The sequence below is a fragment of the Prosopis cineraria genome, unplaced genomic scaffold (assembly GCF_029017545.1).
Source record: "Prosopis cineraria cultivar Desert tree isolate PC_DT_omini unplaced genomic scaffold, ASM2901754v1 PC1, whole genome shotgun sequence".
Classification (NCBI taxonomy): domain Eukaryota; kingdom Viridiplantae; phylum Streptophyta; class Magnoliopsida; order Fabales; family Fabaceae; genus Prosopis; species Prosopis cineraria.
The window spans coordinates 3,097,130-3,124,997 of NW_026555332.1; the positions used below are offsets into that span (position 1 = coordinate 3,097,130).

The window sequence follows — 27,868 nt, forward strand, 5'->3', positions numbered from 1 at the left end:
GTAGGCAGCACCATGTAATTAATGAAGCAACTCATCCACATTAGGAATTGGATACTTATCTAGAACTGTAACACAGTTAAGTTCTCAATAGCCGATGCACATCCTCACAGGACTTGCAAAAGGGCTAAAGCTAGGTTGGATAAACCTTTTTGCTAAAAAATCAGCAACCTGCCTCTCAATTTCATCCTTCTAAAAGTAAGGACATATATGTGGCTTGACGTTAGGAGGTTGATAATTTAGACGTAGAATAATGGCGTGTGAGTGTGTCTAGAGAGGAGGCAAAGTTGTAGGTCCTGTAAATACATCCCTATAATCCTAAAGTAGCCCTCCAATATCTGTGAATTTATACTGGAGGCTCCCTTTAGAACCTTCCTGCTTAGCCAACACATTAAACGCATTGAATTCTGCCTTAGAAGTAGTCTTCTAGGGCACTCCTTGCAATTTATACCTCTTTCCATTAACCCAAAAAATCATAGACATCTACTGCCAATTTGCTTGTATTGTATTCAATGAAGCTAACCATTAAATGCCAAGAACCATGTCTGAACCAGCAAGAGAAAAACAGAAAAAAATCACCCACAACCTTCAAATCTTGAACTTGTACATGTAACTACTTACAAACTCGGGTGCAGCAAATTAAAGAGCCACCCCTAATGTGTACGCCAAAAGGTGGAGTGATCTGAGAGGGCAACTTGAGTTCATCAACCAATGATTCCCTCACAAAGTTATGAGTCAAACCACTGTCCACTAGTATGGTGATTTCCCACTGTTGTAACATACCATGGAGCTTCATAGTGGAGGCTGAGTTTTTCCCTAAAATGGCATGGAGAGAGATTTCAGCCTGTCTCTCAATGTTTTCAACCTACTCTTCCTCAACAAACTCAATTGCACATACAGGGTCACCTTCATTCACCTCCATGATTTTCAACGTCCATGTTCTACAACGATGCCCAAGCATAAACTTTTCATCACACCTAAAGCATACACCCTTGCCACGTAGCTTCTACTTCTGACTCCTAAGTGCTGGCCATTGCATACGAGTGGCAGAAGGTCGCGTTCGAGAACGTGTTCACTAGAATTAGGTTGTAAGATCCCAAGCTGCGTGCGTCACATGCAAGATAAGTGGAACTAGGCTAGATCCGGGTCAGGTTCGATTACCCACTCATTTTTGGCCCACGACCTAATAGGTTTTTGGCCTCAAATTCTATTTCAAGGCTCATAACCTTGTAGATTGATCGCGGCTTATGAATTCTCACATCTGCCTTCAATTCTTCCTTCAACCTACTCAAGAAGACGCCTAAGAGACAATGCTCAAGCCAATTTTTTACCCTCGCAAATCTCTTAGCGAACTCCTGTCTATACTCTTGCACCATTCCCATTTGCTTGATGCCGCAAAGATGCTCATTTATGTTTTGAAATTCAGCAAGACCATAGTGCTCTTGAAGCACCATTGTGAGTTATTCTCAGTAGAGCAAGGTTTGCTTAATATTGATCCAAGCAAAATCAAGTACATCTCCTTCAAGGTACATAGCTACAATATCTACCTTCAATTCATCAGGGTTTGATAATACTGAAAATTTTTTCGGCCTTCAAAATCCATTCTCTAGGGTCACCACCTTCAAATTTGGAGAATTCAATTTTTGTAGATGGTCACTTCAAGGGATTTTTCAGCCGCCAGGGTCTGTCATAATCATCTTCATCATTAGAATCACAGACATGTGCCTTCCCTTTGTCTTCGTTGCTTCCTTCAGCGTGAGTTTCATTGTGAGAGGCCTTAAGGGCAGCCATCTCCATGCTAAGATGACCTAACTGGGCAGCCATCTCAGAGAGCTATTGAATAAAGGCGTTTGGAAGGTTAACTTGTTCAAAGGAGCGTGTAGAAACCATCTCATAACCGGGCTCGAATACCAAATGGTAGAGTCAAGGGGAAACAAGGGTAAACAATCTATTAATTCTCTCTAAGCAAGTATCTCACTCAAAGATAACAAGTAGCCAAGTCAAGGAGAATCTCCAAAGATTGAAATAATACTTTGTTTAATCCTGAAATTGCCTTCTACAAACGAGCAAACCAATTAAATAGACTGAACAATAGCTGAAAGACTTTGAAAAAACCACTCACCTCCTTAAACTTAGGACTTAAGTGGGCAACTGACTCATAATTGACTGCAAATGCTTATTCAAATTAATAACTCCCCCAAAAAACTAGGAAGGAGGTTCCACTAACTCCTAAACTTGGGGAATAATAAACTATATTAATATACAGACTTAAAGAAATCAGGAAAAATCTGAAACTAATCACATATCTTCCTCCTTTTTCTGCTGTACATGATTAGTGGCCTATCAATCCCATAACTTAGAGGTCAAAAATCCTTTAAATGAGATATTCCACAACTTTTGTGGACACCTCAACAAGCAAGTTTTCCTTTTCAACCATCCAAATCCAATATCACATTACAATGGCTCACAGTAATTCCATCTGCCTTCCTCTTACATCTACTATTACAGGGTAGTTAAGACTTAAGAGACACTTCATAGCATATGATTAAGAGAAACATGGCTTAACTGCAGACGAGGTTCAAGAGCATAAATATGCAACATTACCAACACTGCTTTAAAATATATTAATATCTTGCAACTAAATTGCTCAAAGAGACTACCTGTAAAACTGACAGGGCGAAGCCTACACTATAACCTCCAGTAGCTTGAGATGCTTCAGAATCAAGGTTCCAATTCACATCTGCTGGCATTGATTTTGGTGTGTTCATGTCAGCATGCTGGCTGGCTTTTGATTCCAAGAGCTCCCCAACAACAACATGATTCCCTGATGTCCCATGAGATAAAAATTATTGGATGGACAATTGATTAAGAAAGAAGAAAATAAAAAATAATAATAGCATGCCTCACCAAATATTCGAACAACAGCATCCAAAATTGAATCAAGGAGCTCCTTTGCAGCAGCCTGCGCTTTCCCACCAGGAGACATAACCGGCGATACAGGGCTTACGGTCACTAGAGTCCCAGCAATTGATATTCCATTCTGATGCTTCTGCTTTGGCAACTGATAGACTTCAAGTTGACCCTTTATAAAGTGCAGCCCTCCAGCACCAGCTCGTGAACCCTGGCCAATGCTGGACCTTGACGAACTCTGATGTTCAGCATGAGCTTTAATCTTGGATGTAATAATCTCATGAATTGTTGGCCGCAATCTTTGGCTGGTATACAACAAAAGTTTATACAACATATTTACTTAAAAACATGACAACAACAACAACAACAACAACAACAACAAAAGCATGAAAGTCAGACAGGGCAAGATTTGAACAGCCAAGTGCGCCCTCCTCCAACCACAATAATGGACTTAAGGTACCATGTCTCCTAGTAACATTAATGATTTATATGGATGGAAGGGAATCCATAGAATGGAAAGGGAAATCTACAGAAAGAGAACTTTCTTCCTTTGTAAGTTTCAAAAATAAAGGAGAGTCGGTGTTATCATTTCTGTCCTTCCCCTCAAAACACCAATTTTTGTTCCCTTCCAAATTATGAGTAATGAGGGCGAACCCCAACTTTTATTATGATTGACAAAGATCAGTCAGCATAATGCTAAATTCTCTATCAAGACAAATGCCGACTATAAGAACAACAACCAACATCTAATTTCCAGCACTGGTGTTTGTAGACTAATATACCATGCAGTACCAGTGAGCACCACATGGCAGATATGTTTTAACATAGAGCAAAAACACAGCAGATGTTCACAAAATGCTATAAAGATTAGAATTTCAGGTTCACAACTCTATCAGGGATTATAGGAGACCATTTATTAAACAAAGCCCAACCCTTCCACAAATTTCTAAGACATGCCTGCAGAGAAATTAAATTCTCAAAGAGTTTCTAGCAAAAGGAATAAATCATCATGTTGGAGTGCACTGATTTATAAAAATATATGTTGTTGAACGCGATCTCTTAATTAATAATATTCCTAAAAGCTTGATAAATGATAGAGCACAATGGCGTCTTGCAATTCATGTAGCCGACCCCACCTAGTGGGATAAAGGCTTGTTGTTGTTGTTGTTGTTGTTGTTGTTGGAGTGCACTGATTTATGATTTCTCATTAGGGTTTATTAAGAAGAAAACCTACCTTATTATAGCACCTGCAGCTGCCACTTTGCCAAGCTTGCAAAGGCACTCGACCATTGTCTGAAGATACTTCACATGAAGTGGAGCATCACTTTTTCTGATTAATTCCTATGCACAAGAATTTAATCCAAAACTTCAGTTAATAGACTAGAAATCAAAACTAAGCTCAATAAGCAAAGTGAATATGCTGAAGTGGCTAGTACAAGAAACTCATCAGGAGTAGAATTTGAAAGCCATATTGGCATTTGTGAAAAAGCAGTCTTCGTGTCCTTTGTTACATCACCACCATGGACCTTCAATGTTGACATGTGCCCATCTAAGGCAGCTTCTTCATTTATTTCCAGAGCACCTTCCTCTTCGTGACCATCAAAAGATCTAAAACATTTGATCATAAATAATATATACACACACAAGTACATTATGCAAGCAAAAACACACAGTAAACAGATAAATGTGCAAATTGAATAGAAAACAGGAGATAATCTCTTACAAGAATAATGTACGTTTAAAATTATTCATAGAGGTGAAGAGTGCATGGCCTCACATGGAAAACAACACATTAGGCACAGAAAGTTACACCACACCAAACAAAGATTCATAAACAGCTAAAATTTTCCCAATTCTTCAAAGAGCAACTTAAATATTCAGTACAGTTGCTTGAAACCTTGTAAACTGTTGGAGAGCAGCATTGCACCTTCATGTGATTAGAGTTTTTTCTTTTCTACTGCCACCACGTGTTCATGACATGCTTTGATTAGTTTTATTGTTCTGTTTTATTTTTTGTTATTTAGAATTAGAACATACTTTCATCAATTCCATCAAGGAGAAAATGGTAAAAAAAAAAAAAACCATTTAAGACGGTTCAGACAAATGAAAAAAAGGCTGATGGAGGCACTAGTTTGGAGGGTTAAGCAAATGATCTTTAACCCTATCAAGAGAGTTAGAGGGAGATCAGCAAGGACACTCAAGAAAATAATCGAATGTGATCTATTAGTGCATGATATATCTAAAGAGTTGATTGTTGATAGAGTATAATGGCCTTGCAGTATTCATATAGCTGATCTTACCAAGTGGGACAAGGCCTGTTATTATTGTTGTATATTATCCTTGACTCTATTTAGATTAATAGAATCTCAGGATGTTTGGATTATAGTTTGGGAGCCCAAACCTAGCTGGAGAAGGTTCATTTAATACACCATGAATTATATTATCCAAACAAATTTCAGCAGGCCAAATGGACCTTTTTAAAAAAGTATCCAAACATAAATTGCATTACAATAACTGACTTTTACCTAAATTTCAGTTTGCAAGCTCTGGTTTATAAAAACTCTAGTTTTGCAAACCCTAATCCAAACACACTTATTAGAATAATTGAGTTGCCCTACAATCAATCAATGAGAATTAGATTGAATAAGAATACACAAAAACTCAGCCAATTTCTTCATAAACAAAAGCAAAAAATGCATCTAATGGTGAGAGAAATACTAGCATGAAGCAAATAAAATCAAAAATCAAAAATCAAGCATAGGACATGAAAATGCCAGGAAGACTTGAATCCAACAAAATGACATGTTCAAACTTTCCTCTTAATACTCAGCAAAGGATACATCTGTTTCATAGAGGAACAAGTTCTTCTCATGGAAAAAAATGTGGATGAACAAGAAAAGAAAGTGCAATGGGGAGAGATAAAAATATCTGAGAGGGGGGAGGGGAGAGACTGAACAAAACAGAAAACCAAACAAATAAAAAACAGTGAGGCCTTCCAATTCCCTCCAAAATCCAAAAGAGCCAGCCTCTTGATAGTTCAGGAGTGGAACACCAAAGGGATACCAAAATCATAATCCTATCCCCAATGGAAGAGACAAAGAAAATCCCCTGAAATCAGGGCATTCCTCTCCAAGCAAGTGTACCATAACACCATGGAAATTCCTCCAGCTAATTTCAAATAACTGAAACAGTAAACAGAAAGTGGGTACTAAAATATATTGCGTCTGTAAAGCTGCAAAATGTCATTTGCATAAATTTGTTACAAGTTGAGCACTGGCAGTCTATTAGAAAACCGTTACTGCCCAAAAGTTATTGTCAAGTATGCTCATTATTGGCTTTGTCTTTAACACCATAGTTTACGTAAAAACCCTTTTGGGCCTGAAGCATGGACATGACACAAGCCCAACATATGCTGTGCTAAAATGTCATTCAAAATGTGAAGAATGAGTGTGACAAGAACTCCTGACCACTTGAATAAAGGTCAATTATTTTTTTTATTATTTTGTTATGCTCTAATCCATGAAAAACATAAAGGACAAAAGATCAGTCCTGTAACTCAGTTCCCCTCCTCAGATACATCCTATTCCAGGATCGAACAAGATTCATGAACGCCCCAACAAGTTAAGTTAAGCTAAGCCTCAAAAGAGGACTCTTAGTAACAAGCTTTCCCACCTTTATGATGTTTCAGAGAGATGAAGTTTCCAAAACTAAAATATATGACCATTGGTGATGCATCGTACAATAAAAGAACAAATGAAGCTCAAGTAGAAGATAGGTATGTGAAACATGCAGATCAAAACAATCAAGATAATGAAAACAGTGACAAATTGAAATTATCAGTATTACCCTCCATCCATGGATCGTGACCTATATGATCCATCATTGTCACCTTTGAGTAACCTCGTTCTTCGTGACAAAGGTTGTGAATTCTGTGTAGTAAGTGCAACAGCTGTGGTGGTTGGTACTTCATCATCATTGTCCAGCATGGTGGAGCCAGCAGAGCTGTACAATAACAGTTCAAAGCTATATGAAATAAATGAACCACAACGCAAGGAATATGGATTTAAACTGAGCACTCAAAAAAATTAAAAAAAGAGAGAGATTCATGAACAGAGGTTAAGACATGCTCCTAAAGAAAAACAAAATGTGAAGTAAAAGTAGAGAGCCAACTCAAAAGTGTAATAATCTTCCAAATCCCCCGGCATAACAAACAGGGTCATGCCCTTTAAGAAAGCAAAGTCAACACACAAGAAAGAATCCACAAACAAAAGCTCATTAGATAAGACATCTCGAGGCATCAAGAGGCAGCCCTGAAAATGTAACTGCTCGTGCTCAAAAGAAAAACACCAGAGTGCATCGAAAACAGTACATTGCTGTAAAGCCTTGCAATCCTTTGTTCATTCAAAGCCTTTGAACCCAATCAAACAGAAGCATCCTAGATGAGAAACATGTTTTCCATGTACATCAAAAAAAGAAAAAAGAAATGAAAATAAAATTGAGAAAAGGAGAAATTAAGCTTCAACATCAGCTTAAGAACACCATGCCATAATGAACAGGTACATAGCACACATAAGCAACAACTAAAATGCATTTCCAAAGCACATTGTAAACAGCCTCGTGCTCAATATTCAAATGCCTCACAGAATGCTCAAACTTAGAGAACATGGTGAAAAGGAGATACCTATATTCTCCCTTGTTGTATAAATGGGCATGCAAATCCTCCAAAACCTTATAAAAGAGGACTCCCCTTAACTTTGTTAACTCCGAACGGACATCTTGAAGTGCACCAACCTGAGCCACATGTTACACCGCATGCAAAGCACATCAAAATGCATCCACATATGCAAATAAATGTGAAATAATGGACAATGCGACTTGGGAGTTCACATTTTTTATAGACTCTTTTTCTTAACTCTTAAAACTAACATCTATATGGGCAAACAGGGCAAAAAAACTTGATAACCCAACATTTGAGTAACAATAATACAGACCTTCCATGTTTTGATTATCAAAAATAACTATTTGAAAAATAGAAATAAAAGAAACACAGGAGGAGCATAAAATTCATCAATGCGACAGAAAAAAATTATTCTTGGTTTGACATCACTTTTTTTTATTTGATAAAAGAAGAATCTATTAAAACAAGAGAAGAGAATACGCAGGGGGATAAGAAATCCTTGTAAAAGGGAGAGAGAGAAAAAATTTGAAACTGAAATTTTGATGAAGCTACAATTTTGCTTCATCAGAAGATCAATTAAAAAATGTTCAACTCGAGCTGAGAAAAAGGCTGTTAACATGAACTTAAGAAACGAGTTAGATTAAAAAAAAAAAAAAAACCACCACGTGAAATTGTTTGAAGCACATAGGTTCACTTTGAAGTGCCTACTGTATCTAATATGACTGTGCAACAAATGTTGGGCACAAACATAACTCATTCATTATGTTTAGTTTTTGTGCTTCATAGGTTTCAACCTATAATGATCTAGACAAAAGCCGTCCATCAAATACTGTACATAAGTTTGACACAAAATAAGAAGTAATGATCATAGAAATAAATCAAACAGGATAATGAGAAGTTGAAATCCTACAGTTTGGAGACCTTCCCGTTCAAGCATCAACATTGACTGCACATGCAATTGAACTGCAGCATAAAACTGCTTCTCTGCAATGAGCTTCTCTATACGAGCTGGAACCTGCACCAATTTTCACCAAAAAAAAAAAAGGGGATCTTCAGAATCAAAAAGCAGATGACCTCAAACAGGCCATTGACCAGAAGCAAGCAATAAAATGGTGAGGCCCTACAAGGGTCAAGTACATAGGGATCTTTCAACTTGAAAGAACTTTGTTTAACCCCATCAGTTACAATCCAAATAAAATTTAGGAAGCCAGAGTTCGCCCATATTATTTGATTGGGCCTGAAGATAATTGACCGATATCAATAGCTTAGTGGTAAGGGTGCAAATATTTTTTTTCCTCACATTAAATTCACAATCTTGAATTCTTAACCTTCTAGGCCAATTAGTTCTTTGACACAGTATTAAAGGATGGTTGGCGAAGGTCTGTAGTTCCTCACTGACTTCAATCTTAAATCTATTGTTCAAGTCTGTAATGTTTAATTTCAGTTCTAACTAGTTGTTAACCAACACTTTATCTCAGTTTCTAGCAAATGGACTTCCAATAACTAATAGTCGCTTACCCCCAATGCCTATCTCTCTCTCTCACACACACTCTCACCTCTCATCGCATGAGCTAGTTACAATTTTGGCTCATTACCATCAAGTTCATAGCTATTATTGTCTGCAGCTCATGCCATAAAGTCAAGCGGTACCTTAACAATTTAAAAGGGAAAAAGGTAACACACACGCACAGATCCTATGCACAGGCAGCAAAATCTGTACAATTCTTTCTTTCATTACTAACCATCATCGTCATTATTCTTAAACATCCCTTGAGTTTTGTTGAAATTACATAGGCCTCTCTAATTTCAAAATATGCACTTTACTCCAATTTTCATTTCTTTCACTAAAAAACCCTTCATAAGAAAATTTCCAAGCATATATTTTAGATTATATATATGCACTTAGATAAAAGAAGGGCCTTTTAGTAAAAATAAATAAATAAATAAAAATGGAATGAAAGCACAGCAAAACTTTTCGCTTATGGGGAAGTGTATTTTAAAAAAAAAATAGAAAAGTACGTATAATTTCAACAAAACTCAAGGGAGATCTGCATAATTCACTCTTATTAACATTACCCCCACATTCTAGTAGCAGCAGCAATATTGTTGTCATTGTTGATGTGTGATAGAAGGCACGAACAGCATAAATGAAGCACATCAATTATCAAACAACACATATGTTGATGCAAGTCATTTATCTGTTTTTTCCAGCTCACAGAACTTAATCGCAGTAAGCAACTCCAATTGGAGAATAAAAATTCAGCATATGCCAGAATGTCTTAAAACAAAGGAAATGAGATTGCATTAATCTCTGCAGCTGACTAGACTTGTGCAGCAGAATCAAGAATTAACTTTTCTTTTCGCAGCAGAAGAAAAAATATAATCTACAATTGTCTTAAATCAGAACACCAGAAGACAGACCTTAGCAATGCCCTCAATTTGATCTAACAAGGAGATTATGTGTCTCAGTGTCACTGACCGATACCATAACTGATGCAATTGCTTATTGCGTGCACTAAGGCGCTTCTTTGCCTCTGCTAAATCTAATTTTAGGACTGCAATACTTTCAGTGGATTCACTGAACAGCCTCAAGATCTGTGGAGAAAGACAAATAATCATAACAAGGAAAATCACAGGGAGGGGCCAATCTTAAACTTGCTACTTTCAAAGATTTTTTGGAAAAGACTGAAACTTTGAGTTAATGATGCAAGAAGAAACTCTGAAAACCAAAGGGAAGAGAAAGTAATGATAAAACAAGAAAATGAAACATAAAGTTAAAAACCAGTAGAACTTTCCAATCATTTTTTTACAACAAATAGAGAAACTCCCTTACAAAAAGACATGAGTCAAACACCAAACAGAAGCCACGAACATAACAGTTGCTCAACGTGGCTATTTCACCAGAAGTTTGAGAGATGTATTTTAGATCGTCAAAGAAAACTATCCCCATTTTTCTACATTGCAAAGTGGCTTGGCAGGTTTGGAACAGGTTTTTTGGTATCTTGAAAATGATCTGGATCTAGCTGATTTAGAGTTGTTCAAGGCAGCAAGTTTTCTTAGCAGAATAGTGGTGCATTTGGTTAGGACAGAATTCAAGATTTTGAACAGTTCTTCGTTCTCATCATCATTCTCGGGTAAGGATTAATTTTATGGCTTCCAAGTGGATTTCAGTGGATGGCTTTTTTAGGGGGGCTGTCCCTTAAGGATCTACAAATTGGAAAGCACTTCGGTTGGTCATTTTATTGTTTTTCTTTTCCTTTGTGTTTTTTTTTTTTTTGGGCATTTGGCTGTGAGGCAGATCTCTTGCTTTTTTTATTTTGAAACATTCTCTTTTCTCAACAATTCATCTTTTTCTATCCAATAAAAAATAGAATCAAAGGACAAGAAGACACAGCTGAAAATATCATCATTTAGCCCTAATCAAATATTTTAAATCACAGCTAAAAACCAATAAATTCCTGTGTTTAAACAATGGAATGGAGAAAAATAATCATGGACATCTTGAAAAATTTAAATATAAAAATTAGGAACCACAGACAGTTTCAGTTATAGCTATTAAGATATTGCTAGTCAAATAACATTAAAATTAAATGTTCATCATTCCATGCACTTCTAACTGCACCTTATCCATTTGAAGTTCATAAATACAAAGAATACCCTGCCAAGATCATTTCTTTGCTTCCCTTTTTTCACCTTATCACTTTAAATCATACGGGAGGAAGATTCTTAAGACTGTAAATTGTGACGAAGACTTGACAGGACAAGAATTAACAAAAGATTACATCAAATGCTAAGAAATATACCAGAAAAATGCAAGCACTAGGGTATATTAAGTTGCAAATATAGAAAAGAAATTAGCTTTTGCATTGAAATAATTCTAACATGTTTTAAGAGACTTCATGATCAAACAACCGACAGTTTGATCTTTGTCTCCCCCATTCTTCTTATCAAATTTCAGTATATGGAGGAATGAACTTGTGTTTTATCATTGCTTCAAGCTTAAAGGATTTTCACATAGAGAGTGGGTTAGAGGTACACATCAAAAGTCAAAACCATTCATAGGCAATCGCCAAACTGTCAAAAAATTTTGGTCAAAATGATTATTGACAAAAACCAAATACAAAATTGTAACTGTAATAATAAAAAAAGACTAAATAAATTATAAAATAGAGATGCCACAAGGAAAACTTTATACAGTGGAAGGAGTGGCAACTATCAGGGGTCTAAACTAAAAAAGCATAAAAAATCAAGAAAATAAAAATAAAAAGAATCACCTGACTTTTCAAGACTACACATATTTTGTACAGCCAAAGCATACAGCAACATCTATTGCAATCAAAACATACAATCCACATTGTTTCCAATGGAAAAGAGACAATTTTCAGAAACCTGGGAATAGTTTTGGATGGCTTTGTTGAAGCCACTGTGATAAGAGTGTACTACTTCATCAACAACTTCTTCAATAACATCACTTTGCTCCTTCAAATATTGGACCTCACCTTCACGATCTTTTGATGTCAAAATGTGGACAACATGAGGTAAAGAATCAAAACGGGCAGCTGCCCAAAGCTCATCAACTCTAGAAAGCTCTTCCCTCAAATACTGCACTCAAGGGAAGCATATAGGTTCATTATTAATAATAGAATATATATAGTGTACATTAACAATGAACCACTATCAAAAAATCCCCCCAGCAAGAAGACTGTGAATCACCCTAAATATTAGAATCAAAAGTATCAAAGTAAAGCTTACTTCTTTCTCTGGAGGAACGGGCAATTCATCAAAAAGTCCCATCTTGAGCCTTCAATGTCTCCAGACACCATAAAAATCTAAGATTAACTCATGCTAGAAAACTACTATCCTGACTGCATTGAAAAATACAAGAATATTCAACTTCTACTGAAAAATTCCCAAAAGCATCAGAAAGAAAGAAAGGCACTGCTGATTTTCACCGCCAAAGAATTAAATTATACGTATGTTTATGTAATATGCCCCTCCAGTTTAAAATTGCAATAGCAGGCGGGACCAAGTACAGTAATTCAATTCTATATTCCTTCCTCTTGCTTAAAAAAGGTTGGGTCACCAACAAAAGAGTGATTTGGCCAGAAAAGAAAAGCAGGGTAAAGATTCAAAGGAATACCTCCCAAGTCCAGCTCCAATTGCAGCCAAGTGTCCTTTAATTTTACTTCAATAACCTGAAATAAACAACATCAAGAGATTATCAAGGAAAGAACAGTAAATCTTTCCCAATTTAAAAAAGTAAAAAAATGAAGGTATTAAAAAATTAGCACTTGATTAGATTATCGAACACATCAGAATACCTATTACACGACATTCAACAGAATCGTCATTCTCTTAAATGTTGGTGCCACATTTTATCATCAGGCAAAGGGAATTTTCCAAGTATCTTTTCGGATATAAAATATGAATCGACAAGAATTTCACCAGTTAATTTTTCAGAGTCATTTTGCATCCGATAAATTTTTTTTTAGAAATTTTAGTATTCTATTGCCATTACCTTCAACAGTTGCATGCGTGATAATTTATTCATAATCATATTTAACTTTTGATGAAATCTAATAAGGTGAATCGAAGATTAAATAAGCAATGAATAATTAGGGAATGTTGCCACTTGCCAAAATGGCCAAAAATCTTCTCTACCACCAAAAGCCGAGATAAATCCATGTTTCCTCTTCATGCGTATACTTAGTTAAGCTCCATGGTAATTTAGTTCATTCTCTACAGTTCCTCCTCTGCCCAGCAAAATATGCTACAAAACTGCTTCCTATATACACTTTCTCATAATTTCTTTAAATTCCATAGACATTTGACAATTCATAACCGTAAACAACTAGAAAAATCCAATATACATTGCACTTCAAAGATCACGAGAATTGTGCTTCATATCCGAATTCATCCAAAGACGCTCCTTTTATTTTCCACGTCAAATCAAACAATTGGTTGCGCTAATCAAATGCATTTATGCAGCAAACGTAATCTTACTCGAGCAAGGAAGCTGGATGGAGCTGAAGCTCAAGAAGCCGATGCCACCGTCGTTGCCCACTGTGAAAGCAGTGCGGAAATGGCGGCGAATGAAGGGAAGTTGTGGATTTGTGAGTGGCACTCGCAGCAGAATCGGAATTCAGAGTGGGAAGAGTGAAGTTAGCGATGGAAGCCAGACGCAACGGAGGGTAGCGAAGATTTCAGAGTGGTGGTGACGACACGGTTAACGACGGCCTGAACAGAGATTGGCGTCGTCGCGGAGGGCGTGAGCGCGTGAGGGAAGGAAATTAGAGCTCAATTAAAGAGCTACACAAATCTGAATTGACTGGTAATTAAACATGGAAGGAAGACTGTTCCTCGAAGATGTTGAAGCGCGTGTATTGGATCCAAAAGTCCCATTAGAGAGAGAGAGAGAGAGAGAGAGAGAGAGAAGGAAAGAAAGAAAGAAAGGATATTCAATTATGCATTCATAGTTTTTTTTTTAATTAAATTAAAAGTGACGGGGAAAATATTAAAACTAGTGGAAATTTCCATAAGAACCATAAAATGTAATTAACTTCAAATAAAAATGTCAAATTTCTGAAATGATTACCTTAGCCCTTCAAAAAAACAATGTCAATAAAAATGTTAAAATTCTTCCCTTTCTTTTTCTAGTGCCCATCATTTTAGCAGCCTCAACTCATATTACCATTCTCTTCTCATTAAAATTGAAAATGATAATCACTTTTGCTATTTTAGCTTGGGGTAAAAATAGGCTAGGTTCTTATTAGATGCCTATGCCATAACTTATTTTAGATTCAATATAACCTATTTAGTAAATAGGTTTAGGTTATGTTCTGAAATTTAATTAGAACTATATAGTTAAATATAGGTCGGGCCTATTTTTTAAGGCTTAGTCTACGAGTCTAACAGGTCAGCTTATTTATACACATGTATATAATGTAATATATCAGGTATGTATCAATTTCACCATTTGATGTTTAATCAATGTGTACTTTTTTATTTTTAGTTATATTTTCAATCTTATTGTATTTAATGACTTCCAATATCTTACTAAATTTATTCATGTTTTTAATGCAATTTGAAGTCATTTGTTCAAATTTATTAAACAAAAATGTGATTGATTGAATGATCATGTGTGAAATGGACACAAAAATGTAATTAGAAGTTAGTGGACTAATTATAGAATTAGTGTTAGATTTTATATATGTAGGGAGGCCTAATTTATAGGCCTAAATGTGAAAATTTTCAAAACCCAAATCTAAAGAAGTAAATTTAAAAAGAAAATCTGCACAAGTCACGTTCGCTGCAGTGAAGTAAAATTTTAATAAAATGTATAATTTTAATCTTCAATGAACTTTTTAAGATTTAGGGGCCTCATTTTTAACTATTCCTAATTGACAGTAGCTACAAAACATTTAAGGAGAAGAAAAGGAGTCAAAGGAGGGTTGGAAAGGTTTGGTTTAATAAAAAATCAAAGATTTTGCTGAAAATTGCTCTGATTAAACTTTTCTTCTCCTTTTTCTCTTTACTTGCTGTATATATTGCTGATTTTTGTTGTCATTAAAGCCATATGTGGCTGATTTTCTTTTAATCTAAGGTAGTTGTGAACTGATTCTTAGATTAGAACATGTTTGAATCATTGATTTAAGCTTGATATTAGTTTTGTTTACTTAATTTTATACTTATTTGTCTACTTAATGATTGGTCACCACTAAGTGTGAATTTTGGGATTTAAGTTTTGTGTTGAAAAAGAAAAATCTGAATTAAACCATTAGATTTAACAATGTAGAATTAGAATTATTCATAATTTGTCAATAGAATATGAATATATCTATTAGACCCATATAATCACGTTAGAGTGAATTTGTGCCCTTTTACCTTTTGGGTATTTGTGTTAGGAATAGCATATTAATTCAAGAAAGGAGTGTAATTAATTAAAAGATAATTATTTCTATTAATACTCTAAATTAAAAAATTAATATTAAGTGAATTTATTTGAATAATTACATGCTCTATGAATTGAAGAAGGAATTAGCCACCTTAAATTGCCTTGATTATTTGTGGTTGTTGGAAATTTAATTTTATTACATATGTATAACTTCAATTTTTATTTTGCATTGTCAAATCCAAATTTTGATTTGGTCAATTTAAATGAAAATGGACAATTTATAGCCTAATCACTAATTAACTTAATTTTTTGTGGAAACGACCTTTATTTATCGCTTGCTATCTTACGAATCGTACACTTATGGAATCTATTACATATTTGTGAGAATTATATTTATATATTAATTTTAATATTATTACTTTATTATTTTATTGTATTATTGATAAGTCCTTTTAATTATTATATATTATAATTAATAAATCAGGTTATATATTATATGCTAATAGTCATAAAATATATTTGAGATATTTAAAACTAATGCGAGCCTTTTTTAAATGCTTGTTTTTAAGTAGACTTTTAAATAGATTTTTAGGTTAGACTTTAGATAGCATCAAATTTGAGCCGTGAGAAAAGCCTTATACAAGCTTTAAGCTAAGTTTAGGTCTCTGATTTATTATATAGGCTCAAGTCTATTTGACTAATGCTTAACTCAATTTAACCTATTTCTACCCTTGTTCTAGCCATCCATTCAAGTGTCAAGTTACTTGGTTATTAGAAAAAGAGTTTACAAACTATATAATCAAGAAGTCATGGTCTTCAAATGGCTCGATTGAGAATGTGAAAAACTTCATTATTATAGCTATGGATTGGAGATAGAAAAAAATTTGGAAATACTTCAAAAAAATAAATTTTTATTTAACCCACTTAGTGCAATTGATAGAGCCAAAAGTTAGACAGGATAATCAGCACTTGATATAGACTAAAAAAGAGTTGTGGAAGGAATATAATAAAGGTGCCAACTCAAGAAGAGGTGATTTGGTATTAAAAGTCAAGATATAGTTGGCTTAAATGGAGTATAAGAATAGTACATGTTTCCATGCTACTACATTTAAAGAAGAAAAAATTGAGTTGATTGCTTGAAAAATCAAAATAACTATTGAGTTTTTGATCAGTTTTTTTTTTTTCGCCTGAAGAGTTTTTGATCAGTTTGAACTTGAAAATGTTGATGTTGAATGCTGTGAAACTTCGTTCACAAGCAATAGAGGATCCGTTGAATATATTTGCAAGTTTTATGGTTATTTAATCATATAACTTCATAAAAAATATGGAAACAACTTAAATATAATTTATAAAAAATTTTCAAATTCAATTTAAAATAAAAAAAAACACTTAGATGAATTTGTTCGGCTTTGCCCAACCTATAACCACGAAGCCATATTCTCAATTGATATTGATAAATAAGTCACAAAAATCACTAACATAAAGAGTAAATTAGACCAACAAAACATATTAGGAAAAACGCAAAATAGGACATGTTATTACTTATAAAGTAGATATATATTTTTTCTTGATGGTTAGTGTAAAAATTGAACTCAACATTATTATTGCATGTTATTAACTAGTCATTTATTAAATCTTCCAATCAACAGGCAATAACTAGTTATTACTTCGTGCAATGATGAATAATTAATCCTCTTCATTAATAATTATACTTGAAAAATAATATCTCACATTCCTCACTTGTAAAATATAATGAATTCCATGCACAATGTGACAAATTAAAGTTTAAATTCCTATAAAAAGATATGCTTATATTTAATGTTTAATTGTATCTTACAAGATCTTAAAAAAAAGCATGTTTAACAATGAATAGCTATTCTAAATAGCTAAATAATGTGACACAGTTAAAGAAAATGTATCATAAGATTTAAAAATCACTAAATAATAAATATAAATATTGTTCACAAAAAGATATCACAAAAGGTATCATAAAATATGGAATATTTAATATGAAAATTCTTTAATATATTAATGATTAAGAAGTATTTATATAACTAATCAAACAAAGCACATAACACAATCTACTAATCTATCCGTTAGATAATCATGGCATGTTTTCATGCAATCTACTAATCTATCCGTTAGATAATCATGGCATGTTTTCATGCTGTAATTTCCTAAATAGAAAACAAAAAAATCTAAAAGTTAAATAATACAGCTCATTTTCCTCAATAAAAAACAAAAAAAATCTAAACGTTAGATAATTACAACTCATTATTACATATCGATTGATTAATTGATCTTCACGTTTTTTTGGGCCAACAGGGTTTTTTTAGTTAAATGATTGATGGATCCAAAAAAAAAAATGATTGATTCATGAGCACAGTCCCATATTTTGGCCATTGATTTCCTCAATAAAAAATAGAAGCAAAATCCAATCAAAACATTATATAATTAATTAAATTTAATCGTTTTTCATAAATTATTAAATTTAGTATCATAAATTTAGCATTACATCCCATGAATTATTACTTATTACTAGCCGTTTGTGATAAATTTAGTTTAGCATCATATCATAGCATAAATTTAACATTATAGCTCATGAGTTATTTATCACTTAAAACATATCATGTTTTACAGCTGTAATTTACCACTAATCCAATGGGCAATGGCTATACAAATTGGCATTTTTCTTTTTATATAGACAATTTGATATGTTCTACTCTACCATATTTTCATGTATCTAAAACTGAGTTTATTGCTCAAGAGTTTAATAGCCATTTGTTACAAATTTAATTTAATATCATATATTTAATTGACTGACTTATTTTTTTAGCTAAATGATCAATTAGCCTTTTAGCACTTGTTTGTTGGATTGTTTAATCAATTCATTCACGAGAACAGCTCCCGTATATTTTACCATTGTTTTCTTTGATGACAAGAAACAGGAAAAAAAATATATTTTCAAGGGTTAGATAATTAATGTAATTTAGCCGTTGGTCATAAATTAAATTTAGTATCATAAATTTAACATTGCAGCTCAATTTTTTGTCAGCAACATTACAGCTCCTCCCGATTTATTATTTCCTTCTACAAGTTTTATGTTTTATATATTTGTAATTTGTAAGTGCATCATATGATACTTTTTATCTACAGTTAGATGAACATCTTCATGTGCATTTTTTTCTTATTATAGATGAACAGTGCCATGGAATTTTCTTTTTTCCACCTGAATTTAATACTTGCATATTAAGAGTTCAAACATGAGTTGAAACAAACATTAAAAAAAATAGGCATGGGACTCATAACAAAAAAATACTTGTAGATATTATGACTTATGAGACTTATAATAAAAATAATATGTATGAGATCTAATATATTTTTTGGTAAATGTAGGAGATTTATCATTTATTACTTGTACTATGTATGTTTAAGATAGTTACTCTTATCTTATATATTTGTAAAGTGCATCATGTTAGTATTGTTCATTTGCAGTTGGATGAATAGTACTATGAATTTTTATTCCCCCCAAATTTAATACTTGCATATTAAGAATTCATATGGAACCCAAAAAAAAAAGTATGGGACACATAATAAAAAATACTTGTAGATATGAGAACTATAATAAAAAAAATTTCTTATCTTATATAACATGTATGAGATCTAATATTTTTGTTCGCATTTGCGAGATGAATCAACTAAATAATCAAAGTATCAGGCATGTTAGAGACACCAAATTTCAAATAAAATGGATTCCCTAACTCTTTTACTTTAGTTCACTCGGATGTAGAGATGTAAATTGAGACAAAATGGAACAAGTTTGATTAAATAGTGTGCGTGAGCACGAAATTACAATGCGTAGATTGATAAGATAAACTAAACAAAAAGATAAGTTAAGGCTAAAAGCTAATAATTGACAGAGCTCCTGAGAGTTTTAATTTGTTTTTTGCGTGTCCTTTTTTTTGCTGCTATTTTCTAATTTATAGTGTGCACAAGCTATGTTAGTTATTTGCATCTACCAACCCCTGTTCCTGAAATATCCACCGATGAAGGTCACAATCTCACAAGATTTGAGGCTCATTTAGATTATGGTCTCATGTACGGCAACGATCCAACTGGTAGTTCCTAGTCTTAAGAGATTCAAGAATCCGTGCTTACTTAGTCAGGCCATTTTACCATGTTGTGGATTGGATCTATCATTATTGATCTCTTGTTAGGCCTGATACTTTACTTACTTGGCCCAATTCTTGCTATAGCCATTGTGATTTTTTGAATAGGTGTCATTTCAGTTTTAGTCCAAACATTTTTTTTTGTAAATGTAGAAAACTTATCATTTATTACTTTTATTTTGTATATGTATAAAATAATTAATTGTATATAACATACAAATTTTAATAATAAATTATGAAGTAAAATATTTTATTATTTAAATTAATCAACTTATTCTCGTTTGCTTTTATGTGAATGCAGGAGACTTATCAGTTATTGCTTTTATTATTTAAATTAATTCATAAATTTTAAAAAATTAGTTGATCCTAATAATTATATCTAAAATTGAAAAATTCAATTAAGACATATATATGCTGAACAATAATTGGATTTGAATTATTTAGACAACCATATCAAAAAAATGTGTTATTTACATTTTTCATATGAACAAGGATAAGAAATCCTTAAAAAAAGTAGTTATTTATATATAAAAGTAATAACTTTTTAACTAGAATATGTTGTTTAATTTTTAATTTGTGCGGGCATCATATAAAATTTTTTTATATTTTTTGTATGTACATGATATCATATTTTAAAATAATTTGTGTAAGAATAAACAAATTGTTATCTATTTTTTTATTATTCATAAGTATTTTTCTATTGAAGGCAATAATAGTCTAAACACAATTTTATGATAAAACAAGTTATTATTTATTTTTATTTTCTAATCACAAATATGCTAGGGGAATAAAAGTATATAGTTATTTTTCATTATTATAATTATTTATCTGTAACCACATATACAATTTTATTTCAACTTTCCATAAACTATTAGTTTTAGAAAATTATCAAATTAATATTTACTTGTAATTTAACTTCTATTAATTTTTATAATTTGTTTATATTAAAAAAAATAACTAGCAGGTGAGATTTTAAATTTTAGTGACTTTAATTTAAAAAATATATAGAATTGTAGCTAGAAAGTATTTAGGGAAAATTGATCAAAAAGACCAAGCTGGAAAAGAAATTAGTCCCAAGGATGCTCTTCAAAGACCAAGCTTTTTTATTTTATTCATTTTACTTTGTGTTGTGCTAATCAAAATGCCCTTACAACATTAAAAAAAAAGCAATAAATGAAGGAAGAGGCTGTTGAGGTTTGTCGAACATTATAGCACCAACGTCTCGCTTGCACTCGAGCATAATGGTCCAACGATTATCTTTGGCTGGGTGTAACATCCTGGTTTTTAATTCCTTGATTTACTAAGATGAATTAGGATAATTAAGTAAGTTGACATGGTGTGTGGTTAGAGGAGAATAATAAGTATTTTTAGTTAGAATTTTAGATATAATTTAGGTCCAAAGTGAAATTGGGTCACTTAGGGACCAAAAAATTGAAAAAACAAGTTAAAAAGCCTCTGTGCCACATGCCGTGATGTGCTGTGATGCACAAGGCCACAAGGTGAGAGGTTGTCTTCTCTGTGCCATATGTTGTAAAGTGTGGGGACACGCACTGCAACACAGTGCGAATTCTACAAAAATAAGTCATGAATTGATGTGAAAAACAAAAGAGAAGAAAAGGGAAACAGAGAAAACTCATATTTTCTCTACTAGGGCATGATCTAGGGGAGGATTTAAGAAGGTTTAAAGATTCAAATTGTCAAAGGTAAAGATTCTTAAACCTTTTTTTCTCCCTTTCTCTTCTATTTTCTTGAAGACTTAAGTTAGGATTCGAATAAAGATGATGATTTTAGTCCATAAAGGGTATAGGTCCAAAACTATTGACTCAAATGGAGTTAATGGGAGTTGTTTAGAGTATTTAAATCTACTATTAATGATTTTGGTGGTTGTTGGATGGTGAGTTCCATTAATACCTAAAAATGGATATTAAATCTATAATTATTATGGCTGTTGAGGTATTAATAGCAATATGGATATTCAATAAAGCTATATAATGTTAAAGATAGTTAACAAATCTAATGGATAGGCCCAAATGTGAACAATGTGGGCATTGGATAAGTTAGAAGTAGCATGTGAGTTGAGAGTATTGTGTGATCGACTTTATTGATGAAATCCAACTTGGTAAATTATAGATTAAACTCTTGGACACCTATTTGGTTTGAGAATTCAAGCTTGAAAGCTATAACATTAAGGGGTAAATCTATAACCTCTCTAAGGTTTGAGGTAATCGGGGGGACCCTACTTTGGATGGTTATATGTTAATTGTAATGTGGTGTTAATTTTGAGTTGTGAATGAGTGCATCATGCAAAGAAATCTTGTGTTTGTCTAAATACTTTGATATGCATTAAATATGCTAAAGAGATTGCGAAAATGAGTTTTAAGTTGCAAGGTGATATTTGAGATGAATTGCATGTTTATAATGTGTTTTGAATGAGTAGTTGATGATGGATTTAATAAAGGCTAGTAATTGAGATTGAAAATGATATGTTTATTGATATAAAGGGAAATAAAACTTGATGATCACTTGGGTAACACAAGGTCATGAGCCTAACGTAATTATTGTGATAATGATAAATAAAAATGTGAAAATGAGTGAGCATCATATATGGCATGATCAGCGGTAGGAGTTCACCTAGGGATTAGGAGCAAAGAAAAATTCATATGGTATTTAGGCTGCCCTCCGATGTACGGGGGTATAACCTTATCCCACAATTTATCGATGGACTGTCTCATAGTTTGTTGAGGGACTAAAACCTAGCTTTCTCCACCAGTTCAACAAGGAGAATAGCCTAGGGTATAAGACACCCTAAAGATTCGAGAGTGGGGGAAACTGTGGTTTAACGGTGAGTCATGTGATTTTTGGTCGGGTCGAACTTCATGATTAGTGAGCTTAGGTGGTTTAGTCACACGAACGGAGCCCTATTCAATGTTATAGCCCATGATTTCAGTCTAAAAAAATAAGGAAGATATAAGGTTGGTTGATTATTGCCTATGTAACTGTATGATGTGTCACATGTTTTGAGTTGTGGTAAGTTGCATGTTGTGGCGGGTCATGATCATACGTGTGTGTGTCTTGTGATTATGTACTTAGCATGTATGAGATAAAAACGTGTTAATTAGATTAATAAGTGCTGATATGTGTTAAAGCATGTTAAGTAATTGGTTTCATATACATGTGTTTGATTTACAATCGATATATAACTGTATAAGATAGGTTTTACCTTAATTATTGAGTGGCTAGACTTACCCCTTTCATTTAATACTTTATAGGCTTTAGCTCCGGTGCAGAGAGGGAGAAGGCTCAAGAGGTTAGGAAATAGTACGTTCCTATTGTATGCCTCTAGTTTCTATTTATTTTGTGTATTAGTATATGGTTGCCAATTCTAGGTTACATATAATTAATTACACTTGCACTATTTTGTTATTATAAATGTTTGAATTGTATTTTGAGCCTTGAATAATTGTGTATTAAGAAATATATATATTAATAGAGCCAAAATACTAGTGCAAGTGTAGGAATAATGTTTTAAATATGTTAAAATAGTTTTTGATGCAATGCAGCAATAATTGCCTCCCCCTTCTATTTTTAATAAAAAGGGGTTGAGGAGTGATTTTATGTTATACTAGTTTTTAAGTATGTATAACGTGTTATACTGATAGTCTTAGATCTAATGTTTATAGTTCAGGTGTTAGGAAAGTTTTTTAGCATTTATGAGTTTTGGACACCCTTTTTGTGTGAAAGTTTTGAAAAGTGGTCAAAATGTGTTTGGATGTCTAACTTTCTGGTGTGACTTGTTTTAGAAGTAAAACTAGTACCATTAGCTAGTTTATGAAAAAAACTTTCCGTAGACACCTAGATCATGTCATTCGAATGTCAGACAGAGAATTGAAACATGTTAGAAGTTCCTTGATTTTGCTGTCTAATACATGCAACATGTCGCAGCACATGGCGTTTGAGCTGCGACGCGTGGCACAGAGAGCAACACGCCTTGACGCAGTGTGCACAAGTCATAGTGCATTGCCTTGTTTCACAGCAAATGGGTATTTTTTCAATTGTTTTCGTTCTTTTTCACTCCTCTGAGGTATCTCATACTTCCGTAACTTGTTTTTACTCTAAGAGACGAGTTTATAATTGTTTTAAACTCATTTTGATTATGAAAACTTAGAATCCCTTAAATTTGAAATAAATTTTGGTAATCACCTTTATGTGTTAATCTTTTGGTTAACATGAGTTTTATTAGTTAATTTGTGGTTAGTAGGGTGAGATTTTACAACTACTGACTTAATGGTAACAGGTTTGGCCACAACTTCACAAAGGTAAGAGAGGTTGGGGGCTCGATCCCTGAGAAGGTTCTAAAAGACCTCTTTGGTGGGATAAGGAATAACCTATGTACTACTATAGGGAAAGTCACACGTGGGCCTATGAGGGGATACATGCCAAAACCACATTTGCCTGCGTAAAGGGCTGGGGGCCATGCTGTTATACTGAGCATGATGGATAAGTCATTGATAGTTAGGTATTACTTTCTTACTCTGAGGATGCTAAAAATTATTTCATTTTTGAATTTATTGCTTAGTTCAACGTTGTTTGGACATCATTGATGGATGCTTTATTCATGCATTTGAAAGCAGGAGAGCTCTTGTTCAATGCAAATGTGATTCAACTGACTCTTCATCCTCCAACATCTATCTAGCTTCAAAAATTCTCAAGTTACTATCTTTGATTTGTAAAAGGGCTTCCTCTGAAGTTTGAGACCTTAAAAAATAGAAGTGATAATTACAACACAAAGTATAAAAGCATCAATGGAGAGTAGTTTTGGGATGGTATGAGTGTGTTGTGATGTAATTTTTAATTGCAACCTTTACTGCTAAAGATGACTTACAACACTCACACCAAACTTAAAAAGCACATGATATTAGTTCCTTACTCTCTTGCTTTTAATGTATTTTTCTCGTTTGTGAAGTTTGTGGTTCTTGTTTTTTCAATATCTTGTAGAGTAAAATGATTAATGTGCAAGAGAATGAGATATATTGCTTCTTCCACTTGGGTGGGAAGATTGTGATAGTTTCTAAGGAATTTTTATATGATGGTGGGGTAGTATGTTAATGAATGGTAAGAGAAGGAACCACAGGCCCTGTTTGGTATTGGAAGGATGGGAGTGGGATTAGGATTGAGTAAATCTACTTTTATAATATTTGGTACAAAGGATTGCTTATTACTTGGGATTGTTGAAACCCATATTGGTGGGATTGGGCAAACCTATAGGAGAGGTGGTATTGAAAATTTAATCCTAGGATTGAAACTTTTTAAACCAAGTTGCCCTCCCTCTTCTCCTCCCTCTCCAGTCACCATCGTCTCTCTCGTCTCTCTGCCCTTGCCTCCAGCCCCATCCTTCGCCATTCTCTCACTCAGTCAAGTCTACTATGGCCATCCCTAGTATCGGCGTAATCCTCTACTACTAACATGTTCGTTTTCCTCCCTTCTCCCTCCATCTACCTCCCATCATTCTCCCTTCATCTTTTATCATTTCCTTTCGTCTCCCTTCCATCTTCCACCATCAAAATCATTCTCCTTTCATCTTCTACCATCAAAATCATTCTCCTTTCATCTTCCACCATCGGTGCCATTCTCGCCTTCTTACTGTTCTTACCATTTTAGTCTACTCGCCTTCTTACCTTTAAATATGAGTTAAACAGGGTTGTTGTGTTTGTTGCGTTTGCCTTTGAATCTTTGAGATTTAGGATGGATGAGAACGGTTGCTGGATTTGCTCCCAATTTTATGTCGTTGGGTACGGTGATCGGCGGTAGGGGGAGTTTGGGTTGTGAGCATATAGAGATGGGTGTTGGGAAATTTTTTTATTAATTATAAGGGTATTATAGTCTTTTTATAATTTATATTTAATTATAAAATAAAATGGAGGAAAGTATTCCCTATAATTATTATTCCATACTAAAACATAATTTTAAAGCCCCAATCCCAGTCCCAGTCCCAATCTTAATCCCTTTAAATGCAAGCCTGCGTACTAAACAAGGCCATAATTTTTTAGCTAAGAGGCATCATATCTTCATACTATATATCGAATTAGAAGGATTTATCATTAAGTTTGCACTCATGAACTTAGACAAACATACTCTAATAGATGTAGAAGGTGAAGAAGTTGTGAGGTGAGTAGTAAAGTATAACAAGAAATATGCACACCTGTAATACTATAAGAAGCATGTGACTTTAGTCATGGAGAACATCACTACTCTATGATTAGGTGTTGTTCAAAGTCATTGTAAAATCTGAGGCATTTGCTACCTTATGTTATTTTTGTTGTATTTTTGTGGATTTGTGTAGTGTACATATTAATGTTGAACCTAAATTACATGTTATTCATTTAGTTGTATATGATCTATTCTAGCTCAAAATTAGGTTGCAACTTTCTCTACTTATGAAGGAAAGAATTGGTTTGGACATATTGCTATTATTTATGAATGATTTTGGAGAAAAAATACTTTGTCTCTACTTCAATTTTTTTGAATAAACTTAGTTTGATGTTGTTTTCAATTTACATGAAATCCATTTGTATGTACATGTAATTTCACTCAAACGTGTTTAATTTACATGAAAATCCTAGATCTTACATGTAATTGTGGCTCAGTCATATTTATTAATGTAACTCATTTATCCAACTACATGTAATCAAAGGTTGTTTCCTTGGAAATCATTGACCCTAATGGTAATATGTTCTCTATCAATTAAATTTACATGAAATCCATTTGTATTTACATATAATTTTACTCAAATGTGTTTGATTTACATGAAATTCCATGGATCTTACATTTAAATGGAGTGCGGAGAGTAGAAGGGTTAAATCTTGGGTACATAGGTACAAGGAATATGACTTAGGTGCAAGGATTTTGGCTTAAGGTGTAAGGGATTTGGTTTGGGTGCAAGGGTTTTGGCTTAGGTATAAGGGTTATATGTTGTGTTATACCAACATTGATTTACATGTAAATCTTGAACTTTATCATGTAAATTTGGCTATGGGTGTAAGGCTTTAGGTTATGTGCAAGGATTATATCTTGTGTCATGACAACATTGATTTACATGTAAGTCTTGAATGTTTTTATATAAATCTGGCCTTGGTTGCAAGGTTTTTAGCTTGGGTGCAAAGGTTCTAACTTCAGGCATAAGGCTTTTGGCTAATGGTGCAAGGGGATTGGCATGTGGTCCAAAGAGTCTGGCTTTATTGATTTATATGCAATCACATGCAATTTTCATGTAATTCTTAGGCATCCACAAGGGTATCATTTCTATGTGATTTGATTTACATGTAATTCGTCAAATTACATGTAAAATTAGTTATTAGCCTTGCTCACACTTTCTCCACCTATTGATTTACATATAAACTGTATATGTTTTCATGTAATTTTTTAGCACTAACAGGGACGTCCTTTTTGTATGATTTGATTTACATGTAATCCACCAAGGATTACATGTAAAATTGGCTATAAAAGTCATGCTCACAACTTTCTCTACCTATTAATTTACATGTAAATCATATTTATTTTCATATAATTATGGGTCACTCACAAGGACATGCTCTCTGAGTATTTAATTTACATGTAATTTGCTAAGGATTACATGTAAAATTGGCTATCAGTCTTGCTCACAACTTTTTCCACCTATTGATTTACATGTAAACTGTTTATGTTTTCATGTAATTCTAAATCATTCACAGGAGCTTATTCTCTATGTGTTTGATTTATATGTAATTACTTAGAGATTACATATAAATTATTTTTCAAGCATGATCGCTGATTTTCCCCCACATCGATTTACATGAAATGAGTGATGGTTTTTATGTAATCCTCTAGGTATTGCATGTAAATTTTTTCTCATGCATGCTCAGGAGTTTTTTTTTTCATATTGCTTTACATGTAATCCATGGTGTTTTACATGGAAATTAATGGCATTGACAGCAGAATTCATATAGAATTATTCACTATTATCATGGAATTTTTGATGAGTCATATAGAAGGCAAATTATATCCATACTTAGTATCATAAATATTAAAGTGTTATTGTACATACATAAATCTATATATAGAAAAATCTATCTCTAACATGTGCTTAATAACATCTATACATTGTACAATAAAAACTATGTCCTCTTCCTAGTTTTCTTTCCTTTTACAACTTTTTAACATTCTAATTCCTCGATGACATCTTCT

At 33.3% G+C, this 27,868-nt stretch overlaps 1 protein-coding gene across 1 annotated transcript in view; it reads right to left on the bottom strand.

Moving 5' to 3' along the window:
* LOC129317164 (exocyst complex component SEC8) overlaps window positions 1–13,975 on the bottom strand; it is a 45,899-nt gene extending 31,924 nt beyond the window's left edge. Inside the window, exons 1-12 of the mRNA XM_054961530.1 lie at window positions 13,589–13,975; window positions 12,726–12,780; window positions 12,338–12,450; window positions 11,975–12,187; window positions 10,007–10,180; window positions 8,496–8,600; window positions 7,589–7,698; window positions 6,754–6,909; window positions 4,344–4,515; window positions 4,142–4,248; window positions 2,905–3,212; window positions 2,658–2,821 (exon numbers count right to left, since the gene is read on the bottom strand). Coding sequence (XP_054817505.1) covers window positions 2,658–2,821; window positions 2,905–3,212; window positions 4,142–4,248; window positions 4,344–4,515; window positions 6,754–6,909; window positions 7,589–7,698; window positions 8,496–8,600; window positions 10,007–10,180; window positions 11,975–12,187; window positions 12,338–12,379 — 1,551 coding nt within the window. The 5' untranslated portion in view covers window positions 12,380–12,450; window positions 12,726–12,780; window positions 13,589–13,975. The remainder of the gene's footprint in view (window positions 1–2,657; window positions 2,822–2,904; window positions 3,213–4,141; window positions 4,249–4,343; window positions 4,516–6,753; window positions 6,910–7,588; window positions 7,699–8,495; window positions 8,601–10,006; window positions 10,181–11,974; window positions 12,188–12,337; window positions 12,451–12,725; window positions 12,781–13,588) is intronic.
* Between the last annotated feature and the right edge of the window lie 13,893 nt (window positions 13,976–27,868).